Genomic DNA, 17,611 nt, shown 5'->3' on the forward strand with positions numbered 1-17,611 from the left:
AGTTTTTCCACCCATTCGCGGCCAGCACGGAGAGAGAGACACACACATACAGTCACACCGTTAGGCACAGCAGGTGATCAGTGATTGTGTGCGATGAGATGTGCGGAAAATTTGTACTCGTTTGCCTCGTTTTCCACCTCGACCCTCACTTCCCCCGGTGCACCTTAAGATATTGTGTACATTTTTGTAAAAAAAACAACACACACACACACACATAGAATATTGTGTACAATATTTTAACGCCGGGCGTAGAAAATAAAGAATATTTGCTTCGGAACCATTCGCTCGACGACTGGCGCGGCACGGTACATATGATTAGAGTAACGACCGTCGTCATCCACCGTAACCACCGTGCGGAATGGGGGGATATGAAATAAGGGAAAGCGGAAGACGATCACCCGGAAGGAAGTGGAGGAGGAATGGGTAGGGTGGTAGGGCGTAGAAGCTGAGGTAGAAGGGAAACTCAAGTGTATCTGTGCGGTACCGTTTTCCCCTCTCTCCCCGCCGTTAAAGCCTCCCCTGTCCCTTATCTGTCCTCCCCCTCCCCCCCCCCCCCCCTTTGGCTTGGGTTGAAGTCAATGGCACAAGGAGGAGGGTAGAAGCTTGAGTTGTGTGTGTGTGTGTGTGTCTGTGCAGACTGGCTTCACGGCTGAGCTCCCGCTTCTCGGTGGTTGATTTCCTCCCCTTTTCCTCCTGAGGGGGCAGCAGCACGCCGTGTTACACTGTAAACCCATACATCACGGAATGTGACTGTGGGTGTGTGTGTGTGAGCGAGACAGTGGTCTGTCCGAGCGAACGGCGGGCGAGACCGACCGAAACTCTTCGGCGCGACGACGTTCAGCGCTGGTTCCTCCTGCGCCATTAGACAGTTTCTTGGCGGAGTTCAAACGGATCGGATCAACCGTTAACCGTACGTGCCTCATTTCGTGTACCGTGTGTGTGTGTGTGTATCTTTTGGGTGATTTGTGGGGTGTAATTTTACGAGTTTTACGATTAGCAATCAAAGCAGGCCTAGAAGTATCCCAATATCTTGCTCTAATTTTGAGCAAAGATCAAACTCTGTCCGTTAGTGCGGAGTTCTTGAGAAGTGTCCAGAAATTCAGGAACAGATCCTCGCGATCTAGCCGTGATATTAACTGTGTGTTTTCGGCTCTGTTCGCCGATATCCGTGCGAGAACCTCTACGTGTGAAGTAGTGTGCGATCTGCGATCGTGATCTTCGGGAAGATCTTCGTTATGATCTTGCCGTAACAGTTTGCAGTTTTTTTGGCGAAGAATATTTGCGCGAGCTGCTCGCAACAAGTGGTGTTATGATGGTAGTGGCCTCCTTTTCCTTCCCCTGTATGTGCATTGTGTGTGTGTGTGCGTGGGCATCCGTGTGTGACGATTATTTTCCCTGCAATCATAAAGAGAGCGAGCCAGAGAGGGATGTGGAGGGATTGTGTGTACTAAAAATATCAATGTGTGGTGCTTGTTGCGCGCGGTTTTTTGAAAGCGATCCGAAAACGTTGCACTCGGCGGGACCTTTCATTATCATTAGTAATGGGATTTCATCTTGCTTGCTTTTTGTTGCTGGTGCTGCTGCAAAGCTACGTGTGTGTCTGCGTTTCAAGATTGCAGATTGTTCCGTGTTGTGTTGTTTGTAACGATCGTTTTGGGTTATGTTTAGTAGACTCTCTATGGTGGCGAAGACTCTCTACGTCGCATTTGTTTTTGGTGGTCTAATGTCTGAGATCATCATCATCATCAACCTTGAAATTCTGGTGACGAAGGTTTTCTTTTTTTTTGTTGGTAGTGAGAGACTTTCGAAAATGTTTGCGTAAATAGTTTCCTTCCTCATTTCGTTTTGGAGAAGACAGGAAACTTCATTATCCTTACGCTTCGTTATCCGTTCAATATCCTGTGCTAGCCTGTGACCTTGATTGGGTGACTGTGACGGGCAGCAAAGAAGCTTGAGCCACCGAAAAAGTGAAAATAGAGCACGCCTAGTGTACCGAGAATTTTCGTTCATAGTGTGCCATCCTTTCCATCCGCCCTCCAAAGTAATCTCCACGAGCACGGAAGATTGAACGGCGGATAGTAAATAACAGGTCTCACGTTACACATTGACAACCACAACAGCAGCAAAAATAAAGGACGAACCTTCGAAGAATTCATCGGATCACACCGTGCCATTGCGATAGGCATGCTGCTGATGTTTTATTGAGTGTTATTTTTGGGGACCGCTTGCTTTCCCGCCGCCTCCCGGACATTAAAATTCAATAAAAATCCCGTGTGCATCCTTCGTGCTGTTGAGGGGATAGTGTTATAGCACACTGACACATAATTGGCCTTCGATGAGATCATGGTTGTGGCACACACATACACACACACACACACATACAGTGGCTTGCAAAATTGATGGTACTCTTAATGTTTGTCAGTATTTTGGGTAATTCTCAAGCTAAACCTTCATGTTTGGTGTCATTAGATAGATAATCTTTCTGATCATCGATTCAGTTTTGTGAGTGAAAAATGGTCATACTTTGTCTATAACATTTTGGGCAAAATGGCCAAAAACACCATTTGGTTGGTACTCAAACAATATTGTGGGACAGCTCAATACATTAAATGGAGTATTTCTTTGAGGTCTAAATCTAGTTTTCATGAGCAACGAGGACATCCGACCTTCTCAGGCTACTGATTCACATTAAAAAAAGGTCTGTGTTGGAAGATAAGTAAGTTGGAAGATAAGAGATCCGTAAAACACATAAACATAAGCGTAAACAAATCAGGAATTAATGATCCAAATTAGTATCCTCATCTTTTTCAAGTTCCTACAGTAACTTGAGGGTAAGATGTAGACAAAATGTGGTTTCTTGTGCATGGTTCAACTCCCAAATGATAAATTGAAACTTATTTTGAACAATAGAATTTATATTGTAATAAATTAAAAATCATTAATTAGTAACAAAATGACAACAAAGTTGTCTCTAAAAGAACAAGACAGATTAAATTAAAAGAAACGGTATGGCAAGTTACATGCAAAGCCAATGTAACTGTACCATCAATTTAGTGAGTCACTGTAGATCATTTTCCCCCTCGCCTTCTATGCTGATAAAATCCCCTTCCCAAAAAACAATAAACCCATCAAACTGGTCAAAGCAAGCGATGCTGTGCCACGCTAGTAATGAACCGTTCGTAGCCGTTACACCGTAAAGTAAACAATGGAACTAATGTGTATCCCGTTAAAAAAAGGCCTGTAAGCCAGTGAAATAATAGTAACACCCTGTTCCTTTTTAGTGTCCCCCGTCCCGCGTGCTTGTGTTTGTGTGTGAAAATAGTGAAAATTAGGCAAGGAAAAGAACGAGAGTTTGACAGCGGTGCGGATTAACGCGAACTGTGCGGAATTGCGGTGCGTCGTCGTCCTGTTGTGTGTGACGTTTACGACAGCTGCTGCGACGGGGCATTATTAGACCAGTCGTCATCTGTACGGTGTGGGTCAGTCGTCTGTAAAACGAAAAGAAACCCTCTCTCCACCCCCCGATTCTAGATCCTATTGACACGTTGACATCGAGAATGGATAAGCGGCGGGGACTTATTTTTAACACCGGATTAATACTCCTTTTCCTACTGCAAGGTAATTGGTGTTTGTGTGTAAGTGTTTTTTGTTTTGTTTGTTGTGTCTGTGTAAGGTCGTAACTATCGGGTGGCCACCTTTTCCCTAATCGTTCGTTTACTTCTATCTTCTTCGAAGTTACACGGTCCGCTGAAGAATTTCAACGGAACAAGTTAGTTGATACTTTCTTGCAAAGGGAAACCTTCGTTTGGGTCGTTTTTTTCTTAAATTTCTCAAGTCAAGTTCGCTGAACCTGTGGGAAGGTTAATCGTGTGTGTGTGTGTGTATGTGTGTGTTGGGAATGGAAGGACGTCGGACTTTGAGTTATGGTGTTATGAACTTTCGCAAGGTTATGCGTTTGGTTTCTGTATTTTTCATCATAATCTTTAGTTGATGCACGGGACAAACAGTCAAAGGTGATTGTGATGTTTATGAAATGCTTTAATCAGCTGTTTGAATGACCTTAAACTATTGAAATAAACACGTAACTCACGTTGAAAAACGAACCACTTCATGAAGGAAATATCAAGTTTTTGTTTATTTTTAATATGACTGAGTCACTGTGACAAGGATTTATGAAGGATTGAGTGGTTTTAGAGCTACGTTAGAGTAAGTTAAATGCTCTAATGTAACACAAAAATCCGCGTGCGCTCATAATTGATCTAATGACCTCTACGACGTATTTAATACATTATAATCTAATACTTAAAGGATTTTTCTGATGATTGTTTGATGCTCTTTGCATAGTAGCTGAACTCTTCGTAACGTGGTGGCATTATCTGGCCGATTAAAACAAAGCAAAAATTTGTCATTCAACGCCACAGAGGTTCCAGAATGTATGCTGAATCCTGTAATCCTCGAATACATCTTGTAATGTCCTCGTTTGATGTAGCTGTTTACCACTATAAAACCTACTGTACTGTACTGCACTACTGTATCTCAACACTTAAGTATCAATGTACAGGATGATCTTGAAATATGTAGTGTATCCGATAGTGTGGTATCATTATTTATTAAAACCCAAAAGCGTCCAGTAAAAATTAGAACCTGTACTGAAGATAGCGTTTACTTCTTCTTCTTTTGGTTCAACAACCGTTGTCGGTCAAGGCCTGCCTGTACCACTCGTGGGCTTGGCTTTCATTGACTTATGGATGACCCCTCTCCTCCCCAATAGCAGGATCGTCAGTCCTACGTATAGCGGAACGGTCCATTTGGGGCTCGAACCCATTAAGGGCATGTTGTTAAGTCATTATAAGATAGCGTTACCACCCTTTTAATGATAAATGGAGTGTTGCTGCACATGATCTTTAATATCCCTATCATAAATGACGGACTTTATAAGCTACACACTATCGTCGTTTAATGTATCATCGATCATATTCATGAAATAAGTAATCGAGGGTAAACGAGGAAATAAAATATAAATAAAAACTGTCATAGATCTCTGGGAAATAAGTAACAACAACTGTCTAACTTGTTGTGAATATCTGGAGAAAAAAAAACCTGTAGTTTAGGCAAATGGAATATTTGAGTCCTTTTGAATTCCTTGTAGCAGAAAGATAGCTTATTTTTGAAAAAGAAACGGAATTGTAAACAAGCTTGCAGTAAGAAAAAGACATCACAACTATCATCTGTCACTAAAGGCAAGGATTCTATAGAACGTGAAGGTATTTATGTTTTGATTGAACATTCTGGGCGAATATGAATTCAATCGACCAAAGTCGAAGGTTAGCGACAGATAGACTTTAGACAGATAGAGAGTGGAAACGATCATTATGCCAAAGCCAAACGAAAGCAAATAAACTGATGCAGGTCTGCCCTGGGGCTATCGCTAGTGAACCCAAACGTTGACCAGACTAATGTTGATTTATTCCAGAGTTCCAGTAGCAATACAAAGATTTCAGACAAAGAGGAACATTCATTCCAGAAGCTATGCAGTGTATAACTATCGCAAAGACGTTTGGGTTATTCTATATGTATTTATTTGCGACTTGGATGACAATTGGTAGTCTGGACTATGTCTATGTGGACAATTTTGAATGGAATTAATACTCCAATAAGTGAGAATTCTTGGCTAACTTCAAGGCAATTGTCATGATCAGGGATATTCCATATCGGGTATTTTCAATTTCGGGGGAAAAAATCACGGCATTTTCACAAGTAAATTGAGGGTTTTCAATGGCGCAACAGCTGATATCAATTTGACTATTGGATGTAATTGGTAGGGGAAAGTAGGTAAAGACGGACACTGCGGGTAAGATGGACACTTCTCATAAATGCAATAAAATGGTAATTTTTGAAAAAATCAACAATGCAGCACCTTAACTTAATGTTAAACAACACATTTGAGAACATTTAGGCATAATATATATAAAATTGGTTAAATCCACGAACAAAACAAATTTTCAATCATGTGCACCCTTGTGGATCTAATTTAACTACTACGGATCTTAAGCTCTACAATTGGTATTGTTTATATTTCCGGAAGTTTTATTTCATGAATGAGTTGTCGTGCTCATTAATGAAAAAACTGGCGAAAGAACGAGAATGAAAGCAATACAAAATATTGTTTTCTGGTGGTTTAAACATTCTGACACCAAAGCGGGAAAGACGGACACCTAGTGGTAGGGAAAGATGGATATCAAATTTGTTGCTTTATTTTACTTCTTATATCAATTAGTGATGAATAGATTTCTTAAAATACCTTAAATAAGGATATTCCGAAGCTATAAATCAATCTGCAACTAGAGAAAGTATTAAAATAAGCGAGAAATGAAACATTGGTCAAAATAGTAGCCATTCGTTATGCTATTACTCGCTTAAAGCTGATGAGGCGCTTCACAAAATCTAATATCTTGTCACGACTTTACAGAAATTACACCGCGAAAAGACCACGACCAGTATTTTTTGAGGGACCTGTTAATAGTTTAATCCATTTTCCATCATGTCTAAATTTAACATTTGATATTTGTAATCCCGTAGAATTTCTCATCTATTCCTGAACGATGTCGTATCAACGGCTCATCTTTTTATTGCTTAAAGTTGTAAGGTATTTAAGGGAGGTCGTGGACAACTTATAAACGAATAAGAATTGGTTTATAAACGTACCAGGACGTGGAAAGCGATAGAATTTTATTAAAATACTGTAAAACCCTCCACTTTCCAACGATTTCTACAAGTGTCCATCTTACCCTTCATAGTGTTCATCTTTCCTGTATCATCTTTCCCGTCTGTCTTACCCGTACATTTCAAAACTGCACGAAAAAAATCATGTTTTTATTTCATGACAAAAACAAAAACCATATAAAAATCGATAGAAAATTAACAGTTTCAACACATGTGCTGATAAAACATGAGTGTAAGATAAAATATGCACATTTTCATGGTCGTTATTATATATCCCTAGATTTTTACCATTTCCCTTAACGTGTCCGTCTTTACCTACCTTCCCCTATCTATGATTTGGCAACCGTGGTACAGTCCTCAACTCGTTAGACCCCTATAAAATGCTCGTCATGGGTTCAAGTTTCGAATGGACCGTTCATCTTCAGAAACTGTTAGTATTGTTAAACTATCTTCTATAGTCGTACAACTTAACAACATTTCCGTCATGGGTTCAAGCCCCAAATAGACCGTGCCTCTATACGTTGGACTGACTATCCTGCTATGGCAGTGGTTTTCTTTCCTCCAAACGGGCGAATTTTGACTTTTTAGGGGGGAATTTTTGTTGAAAATTTCGCAAAATACCTTGGATAGCCACAATCAATAATTTACTGAAAGCCAGCTCCGTTATTGGCACAGTGTCATAGAATGAGTAGAATAAGATCTATAACAATATAAGAGGAAAATATGTCGTTTTTTAAACCATAATTGTACGACAATTGTTACAATTTTTCAGCTCGATCAGTAGACAAACTGTATTGATTTTTGTTGTGCAGCCACTCAAATTTCCTTAAAAATCTTTTCACAGTTGTCAATTTCCTTTTTTAACAGCCGTATTATGTTTAAACTCGTTTGAGTCCATTTTTTACATAAAGCTAGTTACGTTTCGTGATCTGGTAGATCTTAAATAGAAAAAGCCAAATGTACCGGGTAAAATGCTTTGATTATTCGCTTGTTCAACTTTTTGATACGACATGCTTTCTTAGAATCCATAAAAATCATAGAGTTTTCGATTTGAGGAAAAAGTAAATGGTCCTAAAGATTCAAGATATTGAAAACTTTATGAATCATTCGATCGTTCTTTTGAAAACATTGAACAAATCGTTTACAAACCAAGATCTGATTGCCGATCGACATCTTCAATGGGAAAATAAAAGTGTTAATTGAAAGTCTCGTTAGAAATAGAATAAAATGTATTAAATTTTGTTTACACAAAAAATACAGGGTTTCCCACGATTTATTGGTCAGTTCCCATGATTTTTAGGTGCGTTCTCACGATGTTTTGATCGTATCCCATAGATTTTTGGTTTGTTCCCATAATTTATTGGTATTTTCCGTTTGGATATCAATACAATTGGACCAAAAAAATCTGGGAAACGATAAAAAAATCGTGAGAACGCACCAAAAAATGTGGGAACCCACCAAAAATTGATGGGAACCAAACAATAAATCATGGGAAGCCCTGTAATTGAAAATTGCATTCAAACGAAAATACCCAATATTTACACGAGTAAAAACAAATATGGTAAAAACTCGGTAAAAATCCAAAAAATACCAAATATTACCCAGTATATATTTTGAATTCCCCACGGTACAACACTGGCCATGATGCTAATGTTGGTAGTTTCATCGAACGATTCTTTATTGGCAATGATTTACTTCCAAAGTCTTTATTGTTCTATCATTTCTTCATAATTAGATCCATGCAACAGCATTTGAAGGACCAAGTAATCGTCCTTATAGATGTAAATTGATTACAAGATAACATTGAACCGCCCTTGATTATAACCTCATTATTACTTCACGAACACGAGTTAAGGCCTAATTTGCAGTATTAATTTTCATCGATCGCATCGAAAATAAAACATTGCTCTAAAGCTGCAACTTACGCTGTATTTCACCTTTGTGTAGAGGTGCCAGAATCAATATTCGTATCTAGCTGCTAACGACTGTGCACTACAAATTAACACGGTGGAAATTGCCACTCGCACTACCAACCAAGCAGCAACAACCTGGTAAACAGTCAGCAATTATCAAGCATCAGTCTGACAAAACAAATTTCCATGTGGTGTGCGGCTACAGTGTCGCGTAGCGCTTGCTTGCGAAATTGCGCCCGATGAGATCACTGTTGTTGCTACATCGAACAATATTACCTCACACAATACCGAAATTCTTCTGGCGTATATAATAGAGCAGATCTACTCCACCCCGAATGCAACTATTTTTACAGAAAGGAAGCTCTATCCTTGCAAAACTCCAATGTATTGGCAAAAACACACGGAAAAACAAACTCAAATCGCAAGTAAAATACGCGTGCCCTCCCCAAAGTGTGTGGATCCCGAGTGCGCAAATCCACGTTTTGGTGTTGGTGCGCCCTGGAAAGTGTGTGTGTGGTGGAAAGGGGAAGGGAGAGAGAGAGAGAGAGGGAGGACACACTCACAGAAATTTTGGCACACATTTTCTTCTCCCCAGGGCAGAGTTGTTCGGTGGGATGAGATCGACCCGGCACCACACTCGAGTGTCTTTGACCGGAAGATCGTTTGGAGCGAACGGGCGTCCACTGCGTTGTCACACTTGTGGTGGAATATTTTTAGAAACTCGCTTGAATTGCGAGTTTATTTTCTCTTCTGTGTGTGAGTGTGTGTTGAAGGAATTTTTGAAAAGCATATTGCAAAAATGAAAAAAAGACTGGAAGGGAGGAAGCCGTTCGCATGCAAATGCGCTTCACATCCGATCGAAAAGATCGTCGATAGTACGATACAGCGTGGTGCACGTGCGATGCAACGAAGTGCAACGGAATTGCACCTTGGCGAAAAGTAGGTGCGCATTTATGATGAATGGCCATGCCGGGATGGGATTGGTATCATTTCGTTATGCAGGTGGTCGAGTATGCAAGGTTGTGTGTGGTTCCATGGGTGATCTAATTGCGGTGGCCAATCCCTCGTTTTTCTCCGTTTGAAGGCTGGTGTTTGAAAATTATAGTGCAAAATAGCGCCAAAAGCATCGGAATTCCCCTCAGAAGCAACAGTTTTCCTTCCCAGTCAATGCGCCGGGTCCAATTTTCCCCCAGCCACGCCGTGCCTATCAAAAAACCGCGCTCTCGCGCGCTATCTTTATCCTATGCGCAGCGCGCGTCAATCATGTTTGAAATTAGATTTATGACGCCTCGAAGGCATCGTACGGCCAGCTGTTTTCTTGCCTACGGTCAGCCCGTGTTGTGTGGGGAGTAAAATATGGTAACTAGTGTGGAGGGAAGAAGAGTTATCGGGAGGTAGGGAAATTAAAGAGCGACTAAAAAGCGAACGCACACCCGCGTTCCTTTGCGTGACCTTAATTTATCGTTTGCGCGCGTTTCTCTGCCGGCGTTTCCATCGTTAAGGAGGAAAAGTGTGCTTCCGGTATATATGTATATATAAAGCGAAGGCAGGAAGGAAGCTAGGAGCGATGGTTGGAGGAATTTCCTTCTGAAAGGGGTTTGGATGGTCTTTCAATTCTGACCAGTGTGCTAGTGGGGTGTGTTTGACGTATTGGTGATTGTGAGGAGATATGGGGTTTTCACTTGTAACATTTTAAACGTTTATCATGCGGAAAGAAGCGTTGTATATAAATTTAAAGCAAATTTCATGGGCATTTTTTGCTAGTAGAAGTATGAAAATAGGAAAAAAGGGTTAAACGCCTTGAAACCGTCTTCGATGGAGCAGCCTGGCATCTCATGAAGACTGCTGTTGATAGGAACGTGTGTGTGGTCTTGGATAGTATCTCTGGATAGTGATATATTTAAAAAACGTCTTTCGAAATAAATCTAAGAGCAAATTTGATTTATTTTAGTACAACTAGTCAGTATATGAAAGCTTGTTTTAAAGCTGTTCGTACCTGGCACATGCAGTATTTATAAAAAGGTGACTACGATACTACCAAAATTGATTATCAGCAGTAGATGGATTGTTGCGTCGTATGCAGATGAATATTTGATGCTTTCAATACGATAACAATTGTGGTTTTGGAGTGTGAGCGTTGCCTGGCCGAAATTCTAGTATAGGGATTTTCCAATCAAGTTAAAGTTGCATTGGATGCACTAAAACGGAAACTGCTGCATTATTCTGCATTGTAGAACAGTACATTTGATGAATATAATTGACGTATTATTTACTTTTGCATCACAATAACTGTAGCTTAAGTTTCATTGGAAAGAAAATCTTTGATTTATCTTTGCCCCGTTTTAGTCAATAATAGGCTATTTGTTTCAATCTTGTCCACAGCGGCTCGTTCTATCGGGGGTTTAAAGGGCAGGTTGATATGCAAACTAGAATGTTAGTCAAAAAATATAAAACGAACAACAAAAAACATTCAATAGCGGATAAATCGAGTTACTAATAAATTTTTTCAACGAAACAAATATTAAAACTAACAAGTAAATATATTATCAAAAACAGTGGAAAGTATAAAATAAAACCAAATATGGTTAAGGAATATGGTACGATGAAAAAAACAGACAGTAAACAAAAATAGGCACTATTTAAATTAATTATAAATAACAAGGAAGAGTTAAATATGGAGTGCAAACGTACAAAAAGAAATTAAAGTTAAAAAGTGAAAATAAAATGATTTCATGGAAATAAAAATTAAACATATTAAAGGGGTAACAAGGGAGTATACAAACAGCAAAAACAGCAAAAGGTACAAAAAGAAAAACAAACCAAACACACAAGGAAGGGTAAAAAGTGTTTAATCATGTTGTTTTGTTGTACGATAACTGATTCGCTTGTTATTTCACCAAGCCTTTTTTCTTGTTATTTTTTGTATCATTTCACTTACGCCCTCAACTGGTTAACCTAAAGACAAGCAATAGATTGGACCACATTAACGTCTTGCGTTGGTTCACCATTGCTTCTTCGATATAGTAACAACTCCCGCACTGCTGACGCTTGTTGACGCTTTATGACGTTTGATTTATGTCTTGCTCGTAACGTGTTCCCTCCAACCCCAAGAATGAAAAGTTATTTGTCCATCCATTAGCAAACCGTCCACACTCCCCACCCCCCGCGGAGGATAACTTTTACTACTACTACTACTACTACTACTACTACTACTACTACTACTACTACTACTACTTTCAACTTACTGTTTGGGTTTGCTTGTGCCCAACCATCGACTGCCGGGAAGTTCCGGGAACCCGCGAGAAGGAGTGGCGTTGTTTTTGCAAACTTTAGCTTGCTTTTACTGCCGCGTGCGCGCGTACGTTTAGCACGTTCGTTTGGTGGTTAGAATATTATCAAAATACCGAGTGACGCGTGGAGGTATGGACAGTTTATTTTCCAAAAGCAGTCGTCGGGGCTGAAGTGTACACCGTGTAGCCATGTGTTTTACTGCCCTGCCCATGCGGACGGTCAAGTGGGTACGGTCGTCTTCATGAAAATAGAACAGTATGAAATATTTAATAAAAAAATAAGCATAACAGCAAGGGTGGTTAGGAAAGTGTTGCTGTTTGTACCGCTTTGTTGCGTACGGCAGTAGCAGCAGCAGCAAAATCTCCTCTGTAGTTTAGCTTCAGATTGTTGGCACAGATTTCAAACGTTCTGCAAATGTTTTAAAACCGACCCACACACCTACACACCCTAGACTTGCAATCGAGTATTGTAATTCCTCCAACGGTTGGGCAATGAAGACGGTTTCGGTCACAGGCGATTGTGTTTAGTAGTGAGCTGCTGGTGTGTGCAGCTCTGTAAAACGCTTCAGCGAATGTCAATGGTTTTTTGCTGTGTTTATTAATTGTAATGCTTTTTGCTTTGAAAACGTGTGTGTGTGTGTGTGTGTGTGTGTGTTGGCAAGGCGTCAACGTTTTGTGGCGTTGTTTTTCCTTCCAACTTTGAACACCTTTTGCAGCTGAGAGGTGAAAACACGGTAAACGGCGACTTTCCTTTTCATCTATTTTAAAGCGAGACCTTGAATGTTTGAATTTTAATGTGTATTAACCTTTCTTAATATAAAAATATCCAAATTTTCTATCCTAAAACCCTGCACCATAGTCCCTAAAATCCCTGCACATCCAGAAAGGCTCAACACAGATAGTCGTTGTAATGATGATCATTAACTCTCATTTTGGGAAGAAATCCTCACACTATCAATTACGCTTCTACGATAATGATAACAAGCACTAACACAGCTGAGTCGTTAGATGTCACCTCCTTCAATGGATGCTCTCCTGTTACTAAATCAAAATGAGTGAACTCAAATATTGATCTCACCCACATCTATCAACGATCAAATTTCCCCTTCGTGTGATAAGATGTGATATCGCGCACACACACATGCACACGATGATTGTGGTACCTCCATATTTGGATGATCTCCTGTTACCAAATGCCCATTTTTGAAGCATTTTGATTAGGCGCAACACAAAATCCAGCGAGAGTGAAAGAGAAAAGGGATCTTTCGCGATCTATGGACACTTACACTAACGATCAGACCGCAGATTTTGTAGCATCCTCCTGAATGAAATGATCGCCTGTTACAAAATGCCTAGACTCCTGGTAGGACACAGCATCTTCAAATCCAGTGAGAGTGACAGAGATGATATCAAAGCTATCTAGATACACTTATCAGGGAAAACGGGGCAAAATGGCACTTTTAAGGATTATATTCACGACACTTTACACTTCTGATATTTTCACGACAATCGATGCTTCAACTGCTTACTGATGAAAAGCAATCAGAAGTTGACGCATTAATAAAAAATATATGTAAATAAAATGAAATTTCAAAATAGACATTAAAAGTTGTGAAAGTGTATGGTTGCGCAATGGGGAAAAATGACATATATGATAAGTCGAAACACATCAAAACAAAGGGGCAAAATTGACCACAATATTGGAATTTAGCTTTGGATTAAGCTTTTGCATCTTGGTAGAATTGTTAGAAAAAAGGTTTAAGTTTAGTACTAAAGTTTTTTGTTAAATAATTTAGTAAAATGCTGTAATTTTTCAATAATAACGTGTTATCAATAATTGTTCTTGTCGTTAGAGTATACATGAAGCACAGTTTAATTTGTGTAACGCTAATATATTGTAGCGACCTTAGCTTACACCACAGCCTCAAAATGTTGCTCCTGTCAAAACATATCAACCATTTTGCCCCAAGTGATACATTTTACAAACTTTATTTAAATTTTTTTTGATTAAATTAAAATTGTTACTTGTTTTACGTAAATAATAGATTTTACGAAAGTTTATTTTGTATGTGTTAATATACAAATAATTCAGGTAAAAAATTTGCAACACGTAACCATTTTGCCCCACGCTCCCCTACTAATGACCATCTTTCCCACATGTAATACTAACGCAACACTAATACAGCACACTAATGCAACGCAATTTGTTGTATGGAACCTCCTTGATAAAATGCTCTCCTGTTACCCAAATCCGGTTTTCTAACGATTTAATTTGGCACAGCATCATCAATTCCTGCGAGAGTGACAGAGAAAACAGATCACATTGCGATCTAGGACACTTACACTAACGATCATCTTCTCCATACGATACACATACGCAACGAAATTAGTTGTAGCATCCTCCTTGAAAACATGGTCTCCTGTTACAAAATGCCAATTTCCTAGGCTCCTGGTATGGCACAGAGAGAGGCGGATTAGACTTCCCCTCCATGATAAGAACAGGGTGTCAAATACTAGCACACAAACTTACCTTCTCAAACACACAATCCTTTGCGACTTTATTAGTGTCAGCGAACACATACCATCAACCACCGTTCGCTTCGTGAGCAGAGTGTGATAACACACTGGACGATCAAATTCCAGTACAGATCTAATTCAGGGGGCGTGGCATAGGCATCTACTCCATGCCATGTAATGTCACGTAATTAGATAAATGTAGCCTTCTTACTTACGTGCTTCCCTGGTATCGATGATTTGAAAAATGGTTAAAACTATACTGTGGTATCTTCGAGACAATTCAATATGTGAGAGAGCGAGATAGGAGTACTGAATTCAAAATCCAATTGGAAATTTTCGGTCGATCGAGAACGTGTTCGTATGGGATAAAAAATGCAAAGAAAACTGTTTTATTTTTGAAATTCATTTCTTTATTTATATTGTTCAATTAAGAAGAAGTGTATTGGCGTTTATTGACATTTTATTATTTAAAGAACAATTGATTAAATGATCGCTGTGATATAATAAATATTGAAATTTATTCACTTTCTTTATTTACTTTCAATTCTTCCTCCAGCTGCCACCTGCCTTGAGATCACCAACCTGCGAGTACCGTCCTCGTACAGCATATCGCGCGATGAGGGCGACCACAAACCGCTGATCCTCGGCTGCGACTACGACATCGACGAGAGCGAGTCGAAGGGGTTCGTGCTGAAATGGAAGCACAACGAGCTGCAGATCTACCAGTGGATACCGTCGCGGAATCCGGTCGTGTTTGTAAGTTCCGACACACACACACACACACACACATGAAATAGTGCCAAGAAAGCAGAGAAACACACTCATCCGTTATCAATTTCCAGAGCGCCTTCAAGGGACACATCGATCTCGGCTACTCCGAGTCGGACGATCGGCTCCACAAGCACAGTGCCTTAAAGTTTATCAACCCGATAGCCAACTACACCGGCAACTACACGTGCCAGGTGCAGACGTACCAGAGCGTGCAGTCGCGGACGGCCCACCTGCAGATAATCGTGCCCGAGACGGACTTCTCGCTCGGCTTCCAGCGGGAAACGAACGGCAGCACGGTGGTGTTCTGCAATGTGGGTGAAATTTTCCCCCGACCGGAAGTTTCGCTGCTGTAAGTATGCAATTTTGGATGATCGTGGTTTTAGTTTGATTAGATTAGATTAGGATGCACAAAAAAGTCGAGAAAAAACAGGAAAAACCCATCCTTCTTTGGGATGTTGATAATGGCGCATGGCGCCACCTATTGGAGAGTAGCGATACTATCAAGTTGATCATAGATGGCGCTATGTGCAACAAAAGAGAAATAGTTCAAATTCATTTTTCAATTCTAACCATATTTAAATCACATTCTATCGTTATTTGAATCTTTCCTTCTCATTTTCACAATATATTGCCCTATTTTTTCTATAGCATCGATAACGAGAAGGTGCCCGACGCGGTGGAAACGGAACAGGTGCAGGAGTACACCAACTACTACAACATGACGGTACAGTACATCCTGCCCGACCAGAACAAGGACATGGAGCTGGAGTGTGAGGTGACGATACCGGGGACCGACTACAAGCTCCGCACCAGCATGCCTTATCTGGGTAAGTGTGCTCCTTCTCGATCGTTTACTCGATGACCGTTTCAAAATGATTGATATTCAATCCTTTCCTTTCCCATTTTTAGGTGCCGGCTTCCGGGCAAATGCTGCCACGTTGCAGGTCTTCCTCTGTACCTTCCTGACAGTCACACTGGCCCGCATGCTGACCCTGTTCTAGGGACCGCGTTTGCATAAGTCGCTTCGTGACTGAAGCTGCTCCACAGAAAATGCCTTTTCGCAGCGATCGCAGGTGGTTGTCGGTCGTTAGCGCCCGGTCGGCGCGCATAAAGTCTTCTTCCCCATTCACGACTTCCCGCTACCCACAGTCTTCCCCAGCTCCTCCTCGCCCCCTGTGTCACACAGGATTCAAAGTGCAATTAATTGTTTGTTCATTACGCTTCCCCATCTATTCCCCGACTCCAAAGCGTCCCCGCTCCGAGAGGGATGTGGAGAGGGACCTGTTGTAAATAATTGTTTGTTTTCTGCTGCTTTTTGTTGTTATGATCGCTGTTTTCTTGTGTACACCACCGATAGAGAGCCTCTTAAAAGCAAGCGGTTTGAGTTTCGTCAAACGAAACACGTTGTGCCTTGGAAAGCCGCAAAACAACCTCCCTCGAACAGGCGATATAGGAAATATATTGAAAATATATTATTAAATGTTTAAATTATTATCACCCTGTGCCTCTTCCTCGCTCCCTCCCCCCCCGCCTTACCATCTTCCCGAGGAGGATTTAATATGTTTAATAATACAGAAACAATTTACGCTTCGTGTGATGAGGAGGTTATCATCACCCTTGTTGGTGTGCGTGTGCGTGTGTGTGTGCACTCTCGTTCGTGTCAGTGATTAATTTAAATGTGTTTCCCCGTAGTCAAAGAGAGTCTGTACGTGAAGCGGATGATCGCAAGGATAACTTTATGTTGTATAACACACACGTGTTGCTGAAATAAAGAATGATAATATTGAAAAAAGTAAATTGAGTACTTTAATTGCTTTTCGGGATGATAACTATTTAAGACCGATTAGACGTTGTGCATGTATGATATTTTTAACAGTGAAGCGCCGTTTATCGCCACTCGAATCTGTATTTTAAATTCCAGGGTTTTCCCAGTTTTCCCGGATTTTTTGGGGTTTTCCCGGTTCACTACATTTCGTGTGCCGGTCAATTCTAAATTATTACATCATAAAGCGTTTTCAACAATCGTTCTAGCGTAAAGACGGGCATTACGGGAAAGATGGCTTGACTACCATGGATCTTTAGCTATTTAAATATGCAATCTTTATATTTTTGGAGGTTTTATATGAGCAAACAACTGATGAAAAAATGACGATAAAAGCTTTAAACATATTGCTTTTTGGAGGTTTAGCATCATGACACTAAAGAGTAAAGACTTTATCCCGTGACAAAGATATTTTGCATCTGCTATCAATTGTTGATTAACAGATGCCATATCACACACCTTTAAAAAAGGATAACCGGAAGCCATGGACCAACCAGCCACTGAAGAAAACATAAACATCTGCGAAGAACGGATGTCCTGTAAAACATTAGCCATGCATTTATTTTTTATTTATT

General features: G+C 40.3%; 1 protein-coding gene across 10 annotated transcripts; it reads left to right on the forward strand.

The window, feature by feature from the left end:
• Positions 1-782: 782 nt before the first annotated feature.
• On the forward strand, positions 783-17,006 carry LOC1271001 (uncharacterized). Of its 10 annotated transcripts, none has more exons than XM_061655915.1 (6): positions 783-910; positions 3,282-3,618; positions 15,000-15,199; positions 15,286-15,563; positions 15,863-16,041; positions 16,124-17,006. In XM_061655915.1, the coding sequence occupies exons 2-6, from the start codon at positions 3,558-3,560 to the stop codon at positions 16,213-16,215; spliced, it is 810 nt and encodes a 269-aa protein (XP_061511899.1). In that variant the 5' UTR covers positions 783-910; positions 3,282-3,557; the 3' UTR covers positions 16,216-17,006. The 10 variants fall into 10 exon arrangements, with proteins under 10 accessions (XP_061511899.1, XP_061511901.1, XP_061511904.1 ...); XM_061655917.1 differs by having other exon boundaries at positions 854-958; XM_061655920.1 differs by having other exon boundaries at positions 864-1,017.
• The last annotated feature ends 605 nt before the right edge of the window (positions 17,007-17,611 follow it).

Source organism: Anopheles gambiae, chromosome 3, assembly GCF_943734735.2.
Source record: "Anopheles gambiae chromosome 3, idAnoGambNW_F1_1, whole genome shotgun sequence".
Taxonomy (NCBI): Eukaryota; Metazoa; Arthropoda; class Insecta; order Diptera; family Culicidae; genus Anopheles; species Anopheles gambiae.